Source organism: Mya arenaria, chromosome 10 (genome assembly GCF_026914265.1).
Source record: "Mya arenaria isolate MELC-2E11 chromosome 10, ASM2691426v1".
In the NCBI taxonomy this organism is placed as follows: Eukaryota; Metazoa; Mollusca; class Bivalvia; order Myida; family Myidae; genus Mya; species Mya arenaria.
Window position 1 is genome coordinate 36,230,674 of NC_069131.1, and position 12,398 is coordinate 36,243,071.

The window sequence follows — 12,398 nt, forward strand, 5'->3', positions numbered from 1 at the left end:
ATGAAACGTTTTTATAAATGGAATAACTTATATTATTAAGATTATGAAAATAAATAATGAAGTATTGGTGTTAATATAAGTGACGAATTGCGTGACGGTATCGTTATCGGGGGTATGAACACAGTTGGGCTGGTTGAAGTGCGCTCAGACCTTTCGAACATCCAAATATTTTGTCAACGGAACTGCTATAAAAACCCTATAATGACATCAATAACGCAATTTATTCCTTGATTGCCTAAGATTTTAGAGATCATATTTAAACGTGTTTTTGAAACTTTGAAATCATGACAAGCGTGTTAATAGTGTTTTGTTCCCACAAACATCTCTCGAAAAGATAGAGAGGTGTGTATGCTATAATTTGTTATTTTGAGAACCGAGATTCTGTACCAAACCTTCCTATATCAGGGTAAATCACTTTTGTAGACGTTTTAAAATATTAATTTGCCAAATTTAAAATGTTAACCCAAACAATGTACCATCTTTTTCAAACGTATGTTTGATTTTAAACAACTTCGCATACACTACAAACATACATTACGAAGAAATAATTATTTTCTAATATCTGGTCTAATAACCCTCGTACACTCATGTCGCACTCATGGTTTTAAAAACAACAACAACAACACGATTTTCTATAGTTACTTTAAACTGTTTGAACGAATGAAAGACGAACTTGTTATATCCATGCTATACATTACTTTTAAGAACATATATTAAGATTACCTGGAAACTCACTCCCAATCCTTCCGTCATTGTAAATCACGGTACACGAGTCTTTTTCACAGGTGGCAAGAAGGCCGTTATGGACAGGACCTGTTGTGAGATCACCGTCAGAAACCACCCAGTATGACGTCACGAAGCTGATGAATACCGCTGCATCAGTTATAACTAGTGAGATAAATGCTACATTTTCCACATATGACGTCATGTTTCATTGTGTACACACTTTTTCTTGATGTTTATCGTTTCTTACAATAATTGCTATGCTTTTTAGTTATGAAATAAAGTCACAACGCTTTCGAATATCGCTGCGCTATTTACAGCCAGCTATATACATTCTACATTTTTCACACATGACTTCAATATTCTTAATCCAATAATAACAATATACCAATCAAATCATACAAATTAAAAATATCTGTTAACAACTTAGAAAACGTGTCATACACAGTAACACTGTCCAAGTAAAACGCACATTTAAGTGATAAATAAAATAAACATATACATAAAGCAAATATTATTTATTTCATTTTATTTTTATAATTATTTTTCTCAACAATTATCTGATTTTCTATTTGTTTCATGACTTTAAAAACAAATTAAAATTTATCCGTAAACATACGACTAAAATATAACAATGAAAGAAATCCAATATCTGTCAGGAGAAAACATCTGCAAACATGTCCAATAGCAAATCCATATCATATGGCTAACATAGAAATGTTCAAAAGAAGCATGTGACTTTTCCAGTGTCAGGTTTTATAGGTTTTCTTTTGTAGTTTATAAGAACCTAAATTTCACGGGGAAAGAAACGTCTCAACGCTGTTAAACAAATCAACAGAAATAGAATGTTCTATTAAGAGTGATGATTTGGTTGAATACTCTATAACCGATGTTTAGTGTAATCGGCGTCTAATAAATCATCATTGACAGAAACGTCGTAAAATTATGCATGGACTTTATAACCTTCCAATTTACTTTCAAGTGTCATGACATATGCATGTCTAGTTTGTCAATTAACGAGAATGAAATGTGGAAAAGATAGTCAATATGAGTGAACTTTTAGTAAAAATGTATTTAACTGTTTAAGCATTTAGATATTGTTCAAAGTTGAGATAAACAGTGATTCACCATATAAGTTTCTCTTTGCTGAACAGAAATACCTAATGTAACGCCCTGGTCATAAGAACATTCCTTAAATGCTTTGAACTAAATAACAACCGGGTTTATATGCGTTTATTGTTAATCATGCATTTTATTTATAAATTTTGGACAATATAAAGTGAGTACTTATCATGGTTTAAGCTCCGAATTAATTTCAACGTGTTTTTATTGACCCTAAAATTATTTATATTTATATCTTTCACTTATTGATGAATTGCGATGACGGTTGTATGCATGTTTGTTCTGTCTGTGTTGTTCTTTAAAGTAAGCCTTTAAATTGTGTCTGTAAACATGCCGTTTTAATTATTTCAGCGTTTGACTTGTCCGTGTAGTATTCGTTGTTTTTTTTAAAGATATATGTAGCAACAATTTACAAATATGTTAAGTCAACACTTTAACATTAGTATATAACATTTTAAAGATAATAAAAGGCAACTTTCTACAAATAAGATGTATATATTTGGAAGTAGGTTACCACGTTAATATGAACGTAACAGTCATTTACAAGTATTCATGTTTAGACGGAGTTTGTATTGGAGCTACAGTGAAATAGGTTGAAGGATCCTGCTTAATTATGGCAAAGATAACAAATATATGAAAGAAACAATAAACCACAGTGACTTAGAACATCAACTAAAGTGCTCACACTTATCACAATGTTGTTGGGTTAACCATCCAAAATGTTCATCCTTGTGTTGGTCAGGATAATTTACGCTCGGCTATTTCTAAAAAAAGTAGTAAATTGTAGGACGCCATATTTAAAGTAACACGCCCGGCATACCGTATAAGAATTAATCAATATTACAGAATTGATAAATAACAGGGTCGGTACCTGAATTGTACGTATTGGGGTAGGGTCCCCGTGCGGGAAGCAACTTAATAGAGAATAGACAAAATAGAGACACAAACTTATTATGGGGGTTTGAATTTTTCAGCTTATTAAACATTATTTTTGAGTTTACCACATTGACATGTAAATTGTTAAAAACAAAACAAATGCGAACAATAGGTCTTTTGTATACGTATTCAAACTCTCGTAAAACATATGGAATTTTTTGAATAAGTTAAAAGCTGCTTTATGAATACGTGCACAAGTCTGATGAGAATGCAGGTCATAAACTTATTCATTTCCATTAAGCCATAGTAAGCAATCAACAAGCGTTAAGAATAAGACACAAACACGTTGCAATAAACGTATACCAACACAACTATATAGCATGAATTGTTGACCCAATACATTTATATAGTTTACTTTGTTGGGCATCTGGGAACACCGTTTTCATTCTTCAGTCATGTGTCACCTTTTTTCCAAATAATTCCTATTCAGGCACACATATGTTTAAATTTATATAAAAAAACAACATAAAAAACTCCAGTAGTAGAACGTTTAAACATTAAACCCGTTCAATGGCACAGCATCAACGAAGAGGACACAGAACAGAAAGAAAAAAATAAACATTCGCAAACCAGAAACTCTGAACAACAACAAATAACTCCACTAACACCACACCACATATATGATATATAAAACAAGGGGTGATTATAAAGGAGTGTTTGACACCGCCTTGGAACTGGCAGTAACATGTAAATGGCGTGGGAGTTAAATCAAGTTAGTGTGCACCACCTCACACTGATCCCAACAGTCCTCAATAAAGTAACGAACTTGCGTTTGGCTTATAACATAATTATTTAGCGTTTTGCATCATATGCTTGTAGTATTATATAACAGATGAAACGAGTTTCCTTTATACACATAAAATATATGGATATGATGGCGGTTTATATAACTTTTATGACAATTTGAAATGCTTTACTATAACATATATGGTTTTTGTACCCCATTTCAGAAATAGTATAACATACGATTGCTGTATCTTTTTAATAGTTGTTACTAAATCAAAATTAACAAATCATGTTTGCAAAGTTATGATTTATTTTCTCTGAGCAAATGCTTTATACCCTAATATGTAAAGAGTCTTCTGTATTCGACATTTCTATAGTTGTATGCATAGTTTGACGAGTACGATACAATCGTAAAATATACTTATACCTAATAATTGGTTATAGGTTGCATTCAATCATAGATATCATTCGTCTTTTTAGGCATTACAATGTGGTCAATAGCTTTGTTCTAAAACAGTATAATTCCATTTACAAACTTTTATATGTTGACGATGCGACGATATTCTCAACTGACTCAAAGCAATTCTTAGTTTGTGTACATTAGCACACTTACAGTAGGGTTTGAAATCAAAATAAGAAATGCTTCTATAAAAATGATTGAAGAATCAGACAATCAACTGTTTGAATCGAGTCCAACAACGTCTCGTTTTCTTTGTTTCACAAATGACATAACACTTGATTAATTACTCTATGCTTGTGCAAGCCGCACGAGAAATAAATTTGAATAATTACTTACTCATTGAGCAAGCCAAACGTGATAACACCATACTACTTAACATAGTGTTAACATGAACACCACAGAATATTAGGATTTATATTATCAACAACGATAATACGAGCGTAGGAAATGTTACATTACGGTCATTCGTTTTATACAACATTTTTTTTCACAAGTGGTCAAGTACTAAAAACTACAAAAATAATCTTCTGTCAGTATCATTACCTTCGTTTGTCCTTTGAAAACAAATTAGATAAAAAAGCACCAGCGGATTTATGTCCACATTTTTGCAAATGAATGTTTATGCAATGTCATAGAAAAAAGTCAAATAAAAATAATGTTAAATTTCTGACTGAAACAGCCATTTTGTTCTTATTCATAATTTCTTGATGAAGGGGCGCGCACACTATATTTTGTACCCCCTCTGATGGCAACTCCTGGATCGGCTCTATTTTCGTTATATCCAAGTCACATGTCCTCCTCAAAATTTGCTTTCAAACCTTCGCGTTTGATGTGAAATGGTAATTGCAGATTGTTCATTCTGCATCATGGTATTCTATTTACACTTTATGAAAGACAAAAAGGTAACCTTTTTATTCAAATAATTAAATAAATTGCCAATGCCTGACAAATTACAAATTATACTTGCGTGCAGACAAATTCTGCCATTATTTTTTTATTTTGTTTTTGCACGCGATGTTTGAACATCTGGAACACAAACAAACTAGATTCATAAACATACTGCTTAAATTAAATGTTTTTCTTCCTTGATAACCAAATTATTAATGATTTCAAAAACAAATCTACAGCTTATATCAACATAACTTGTAAAAACTAAAAAGTTCGATTTACATTAAAACGTATTAGTAATCGACATTATTATAACTTAAACCATGCAGGCCTGGGTCATTATCGGAACCACAACTCTTGAGGGAACAGAAAACACATTTGTGTCCTGTTATGCTTATACGTTTGAAGTGAGTCCATGGTAATAAGATTAGCAGCGTGGGGAGAATACTTTTTCACAATACAATTGAAACAGAGTTAAAAGAAACGTTTTTCTTAGAATATGTTTTATATTATAAGGCAGCTCTTATTATTATTTAACTGTTGGACTCATACTTGTGTATGGTTTATAATAAGTATTATCATATCATGTGCTTGTATCTTAGATTGTAGGATTTACTATTTACGACCATGCCAATCAAGCAGTATGTCTATCAATTCGGGATATAAATGGTAAGAACAAAACGTTTCTTTAGATAAAATCTGGACTAAACAGCATCCTGCAAAAGTCATACCAACTATGAAAGGAACACATTGCATAATATAAAGGTTTCATTGGGAAGCGTCACTGTTAGTAATGGTATAAACACTACGCTCAAAAACGCATCCTTTACATCCTATTCCAGCTGCTTGAGCGATATTCTATCTTTGTCTTTGATGTCAACTTCTAAACTAATGTCACATGATTCAATACTTACAACAACCAAAACAATAGTCTACCTAGAAATGTTTTGATAATTCACTCATCCTTAAAAACCCAAGTATACAGTCATGTTCTCCGCACAATTCGCTAAAAACATCGGTTTGGCATGCATCGGTTTCATGATGTAATTACCATAATCAACTACCCAATATGGCGTCACGAAAACGATAAACATGGCCGCCATGGTAATAATAAGACATATGATTCCAAGGTTCTCCAAAAGTGACATTACCACATAAGTAGTTTGTCACTGCAAATGTTATGTGATATAAAATTGATCATTCGTTTGAAACATATGCAACGTTTGTCTACCAACAGGAAAGGTTCTTCGTTTTATAAATTAACATGTGAACTCATTTTGTGTGTAAGTGTAATAATGAAAAGTAAAGTAAATATCAGACGTTGAATAATCATTACGCGAACACTCTTTCGGCAAGGATAAGCGTACAGGTCGATGACAACTGACAAGTGCATAAGTAAATCAGGCAATATTGGGGGCATGTTGATCAATCCATTGATGTACATACAACATATAAAGTTATGGGACATTGCTGCGTTATCGTAGGAATATTGTTTACAATGTTGTTTATATGCTGCTTTTCTGAGTAGACATATAGGAGCAAACACAATATGTAGATAAAGTTGGCCTTTATATTTCAAGCAAAAAAGATTTAAGAACTCCAAACAATAATTGCTATCTTAGACAAACGTAGGTAACGGGATACCTAACCAATATCTTATAACTATTTCTAGTTTAGAATATTCATATTTACGTTTCGTTTGTACGAATACAGTTGTTTAGTATGTTTTTGTACAAATCGCGCAACACCGAAAGAAGTTACAAACTTTTATAGGTTCTTTATCTGTCTTCATGTAGACTTTACCCCACCTGGTAATGACGAGCATATAATGAACCTATTATCAACTTAAACATATTCTAAGACCTTAAACGGGTAATTATGGTTCCCTATATATGGTTTTGTTGTAATGCATTAGTTTTTACCACCGCTCCTGCGACGTTATGAAGTTCCGCTTCTTTAAGTTTAAATCGGTCATATAATAGGTGAAAACTTAATGCTTTGTTTAAAGCCTTTCTGTGCGTCAGAAGCGTACGCTTTCAAGATGGTTGTTATTTTGTTCTTAAAATATTATTTTTGTGGCGGTCACAAGACACTCATTCAATTTGTAAGTACTGCCATCATTATGGTCGGCACTTCCAACGTTTGGGTGGTACTGCCATCATTATTGGTGGCACCTTCAAAGTTTGAGTGGTACTGCAATATTATGGTTGGCACTTCCAACATTTGGATTGTACTGCCATCATTATGGGTGGTACTGCCATCATTATGGTTGGCACTTCCAACGTTTGGGTGGTACTGCCATCATTATGGTTGGCACTTCCAACATTTGGATGGTACTGCCATCATTATGGTTGGCACTTCCAACGTCTGGGTGGCACAGCCATCATTATGGGTGGCACTGCCATCATTATGGTTGGCACTTCCAACGTTTGGTAGGCACTGCCATCATTATGGGTGGCACTGTCATCATTATGGTTGGCACTTCCAACTTCTGGGTGGCACAGCCTCCATTATGGGTGGCACTGCCATCATTATGGTTTGCACCTCCAACGTTTGTGTGGCACTGCCATCATTATGGGTGGCACTGTCAACATTATGGTTGGCAATTCCAACGTTTTGGTGGTACTTCCACCATTATTGGCGGCACTTCCAACGTTTGGGTGGCACTGCCATCATTATGATTGGCACTTCCAACGTTTGGGTGGCACTTCCATTATTATGGGTTTAACTGCAGTCATTATGGCTGGCACTTCCAACGTTTGGGTGGTACTGCCATCATTATGGCTGGCGTTTCCAACGTTTGGGTGGTACTGCCATCATTATAGTTGGCACTTCCAACGTTTGAGTTGCACTGCCATCATTATGGGTGGCACTGCCATCATGTGTCGTGGTAGAAGCTTACCGCCTGCTAACGGCTTATACTCAAGAAAAAAGCACCACGATTTTCGATGGCAAAGAGTTTGAGTCAAGCCTTTGTTCAGAGCAGAACCGCATAGTGTTTGGTACAGTAATAAAGGTACGTTTTAACTGAAATAGCAATTATAATAGCGTTTCAGTAGGCTTGACATACATAAATTCATAAATACTAAATTTGAATCAATTATACATATATAACGTCCAATTTTTAATAAAATTGATGTGTTTAGGCAAATACTGAATATAAATGTATATTATAGATAACCAAGGGCAGTAACAATGCTGAACAAGTATGGTGACTTGTATGTGTTATAACGCTAAGATTGCCCATACCAGAACAGTATTTAAAGCACGCTTTACAACATTAAAAAAACATCGTGAGATTCATATTTAATACAACAGATTGATAGAATAATGTTTTATGGGACGTGCGCATGAACGGAGGACATAAGTTCAAGTAATCTTATATACAAGATAATGTTATGGTCTAACTGGATATAATATTGTATGCATAATTATTCACAGTTCAAGTGTTGTTTCAATCAATATATTTAAAAAAATAGCAGCTTTAAATCTACTATTATACAAGAGAGCTCTGATATGAGAATTCTACCTTTCACTTGCGTTCAAATTGGTACCGTAAATTTTAGTTTATTAAGAAAGTTGACCACTTGATGTTTATCTACAGCCAGATGGCCATGCGACTGCGAAAACGGACTTCTTTTCTATTTTGATATTTCAGAGGAAAGCACAAGTATGACTATAGTATCTTATTTATATTCCACCAACAACTAACCTCAACAATCAGAAAGTTCTGGTGATTTGCGGAAAAGATGTTGCATCATCACATAATGTTTGATGACTGATCAATGTTTATGCAGTCTTAAAACATTTCATTTTTGAATCGATATTAATGTTTCTATTGCAATTAGTTAGACTATAAAGGTATTGAATACAATTAAACAGTTATGATAATTAATATTTGGACACATTTAACAATGGTTACCTAGTGTGCCGATGTAAACATAAATTGTACCTTTTTAAAAATAAAAGGTGCATGGTAATTTTAAAGTAATTAATCGTGTCTTGCTAAAGAACGAAACAGGATAAATATAATACAAGGTTAGTGCCGTGCATGGAGGAAGTTTATCTGGTATGGTACTTTTTACATATTTTGAATTTCTACGCGTATATTTTAAACAACCATACACTATCAAATGTCTATAGGGGAATTATTGTTACTACAAACAAAACAGTTCAAGCGGAAACATTAATTTAACTTTTATTATGTTTGACTGAAACGGGAGAAAAAGCAACTACCATGGCTGCTCGTGAAAGACAGGTTCAACCCATCTCTCGCGCAAGTTGTTGTGCGGAAACTCTGTAAGCTTCGTATCCGCAAAACACCTCACGCTCGGGTTGGGATAAACCTATCTTACACGAACGGCTATGGAAGATACTTATAATCTCAGATGCAGACTCTTGTATCTTGGTTTACGCTGCAGAATTTGTATACAAGGAGTTATCAAATTTTAAAATATGGTTATGATTGTATTATGTTAACTGTGCCTGAGCACCACATTCTGGATTGCCTACAATACAACGCTACATTTCTGCTTATACAACTTTAACTAAATCAATTAATCTTAAATTATCAATTCCATAAAAGACTACTTTTAACCCATGTCAATACTCTATCAAAAGTAACACTATTCATTTACTTAATTCGTCTTCTTTCAAGTGCATCCGTACGCTGTTCACTGGTAAGCACTTATCTAAATTCATTTCCTTATTTGTGCGCTTAAAGGGTTATTCGTTGTCTAGGTATGACGTTTAAGTACTAATATTACTTTAAATCTTAATAAAGTTGAAAACATGCCAGTATGTTATTTATTTGGTTAATTAAAGTAATGGCGAAATTCAAGCTTGAAATGAATTTAAATGTGATTTATCTTGTTTTATTTATGACGATATCATGGAGATTAGCTTCATTGTGTTGATTCTTTATATAGGATTGGTGCAACCTCAAGGTTAGTATTATCCTGTTCTTATTTCTATCTTTCAGATGTATATATTCAATAATGGTCTCTTTGTTACAATGTCACTTGTAATGGGTTGAAACTAATACCCCCGCCCCCAAATACCCGTAGGACATTTGACATATATCTATTTGATTCATGGCAAGGGTCATGTTCGAATTCTTCGTCTGTCGAGTCCAGGAACTGGTACTTGTTGCGTTCATGTAACACTTAATTAAAATCTGAAACACGAAAGAGCGAAATAAATAAAAATAATATGTCATTTTGATGTAGTATACCACTACTATTTAAGTTTGATAGTAAAACATCCCTAAAAGCGAAAACGTATGGACCCTTCGCTGCCTCTGCCTGATATTGTTTCGATTATATAACTATATGTTATCTTAGGCAACAATTATCAACATGTGATAACAACTCACTCGGCGCTAGTGTCATCTTCAAACTATTTTGGTAACACGCTACTTTTTCTAGCTCGGTGTGTTCGCTCGTAACTTCTATCTTCATTTGTTTAAAGGAAAACGCCCAATATTTGTTGATATAGTATTATTTTAATGATTTATATCGTTATTCTTCTGATATATTATAGGGCAACCTAGTAGGAAACACTGGGAAATGTGTTATTGTTTGTAATTATACCGGAAAACCTTTATTGATTTGAGTTGATAAATCGATCAAAACTTATTGAAATGAGTTTATTTGAATTACAAAAGCACAAAGGGCAATAACAGAGATAGATCAGTATGAACAATTAATTACTCCGAAATAGTTTTCTTTTAAAGAGTAACATTCAATACGGAGTTTTCACACACACAATACATTATCTAAACACCCTTTCATGTACCGAAAACACCGAATTCATTTGTTTTAAATTAATAAGCTGTTTAACTCTTACAAATTATGTTTTATTCTTAAAATCAAACTGTTTTAAGGTAAATGAATTGTAACATGCCTGGTTTTAGTAAGGGATAAAACACTTAACGCAATGCTCACTCAGAACTGAATCTTTGCTTGAATAACAACAAAATGCAGGCTTGAAAAGATAAGCTGTTTAGTTCACTGAAACAGGAAATCCTTTGTGATCATAGTTGCTTTATTAAACCAAACGATCCTTAGTTTGTTTAATTTATTTACATTTCGAATGTGTATTTAATCTCTTCCATACTGAATGAGTGTGTCCTTAAGGATAAATGAGCAAAAGCATATGAAATACGTATGAGAGTAATCTTCAGACGACCCAAATCTCCGTGATTCGATTGAGCTGTACCGTCAGGCCAATTAATTTATTTTGTATTTGGCATTTGTTCTAATTTGTCTTCCTCTTTATTGCACAGGCATTCCAAGTGAGTGTCAGAACTGTGGGTGCTGTAAACCCGGTCAAGATAAATGTTATTATGATGGTTACTGCACGTATGGATGCCTGGATGGATATTGGAATACGAAGTGCACTTTGAAATGCAAGTACATTAACTGTAAAAGGTGTGCACGTAGTGATGGCTCCTACTGCCATGAGTGTAAGACTGGTTTTTATGGCGACGAGTGTGGATCCTCATGTGCACCTTATTGTGAAGTATGTCATAGGCGGGATGGTAGGTGTTATTCTTGTGTAAAAGGACACTGGGGAACAAATTGCAGCAATAAATGTGGTGACCAGTGTAAAAAGTGTCACCGATGGAGAGGTTGTGCAGAATGTAACACGGGGTATCATGGCTCTAAATGTGAAAATAACTGCGGATACTATTGTGTCAGTTGTGATATTCAAAACGGATGTACTGCATGCAAACCTGGCTACTATTCCAATAACGGAGGATGTAAGCATTGTAAAAATAAAAACAGAGGGTGCACCTGTACATCATATTACAATTGCGTAGGTTGCACTAAAGGGTATTTCCTACACATAGACCGTTGTTTACCATGTTCTCATCATTGTACAACGTGCATTAGTTCCACGCAGTGCACTTCTTGTACGGAAGGTCGATTTGGAAATATATGTCAACATCAGTGTACAGGTGACTGTGTCAATGGTAATTGTGATTCATCGAAAGCCACTTGTCAATGCAATGCTAATTATGAAGGCAAGAAATGTGACCAGTGTATCGCTAGATACTCTAATAACGGTTGCAAGCAGAGGTGTTCCGAAGGCTGCGTCAACAATGAATGCGATTCGTATTCGGGAATATGCAGTCAAGGATGCATTAATGGATACTGGAACCCAACATGCGACAAAAGGTGTAATGCAGAATGTTTATCGTGCAATCAAGCAGATGGATCGTGTTCACAATGCATAAACACTACAAAATATGGACATAACTGTACACAGGATTGTAGCAATACCTGTAAAAAATCCATTTGTGACATTACTGGAAAGTGTACAAATGGATGCATAACAAATACATTTGGAAAGCAATGTGAGAACACATGTGATGAACATTGTATTAAACGGGACAATAACACGCTTTGTTCAGAAAAGACGGGAATGTGTTTATACGGCTGCGAGACTGGCTATAAAGGAACATTTTGTCCTCAAGGTAAAACTGGCCTATTTTTCAATATTTTTTCCAAATTTTTTTTTCGCGTAATTTGTTGTTCAC

At 34.1% G+C, this 12,398-nt stretch overlaps 1 protein-coding gene across 5 annotated transcripts in view; it reads left to right on the forward strand.

The window, feature by feature from the left end:
* LOC128205746 (receptor-type tyrosine-protein phosphatase C-like) overlaps nucleotides 1-12,398 on the forward strand; it is a 61,359-nt gene that overhangs the window by 38,172 nt on the left and 10,789 nt on the right. For all 5 annotated transcript variants that reach the window (XM_052907675.1, XM_052907674.1, XM_052907673.1 and 2 more), the window contains exon 2: nucleotides 11,142-12,335. In XM_052907675.1, the coding sequence (XP_052763635.1) occupies nucleotides 11,142-12,335 (1,194 nt within the window). The remainder of the gene's footprint in view (nucleotides 1-11,141; nucleotides 12,336-12,398) is intronic.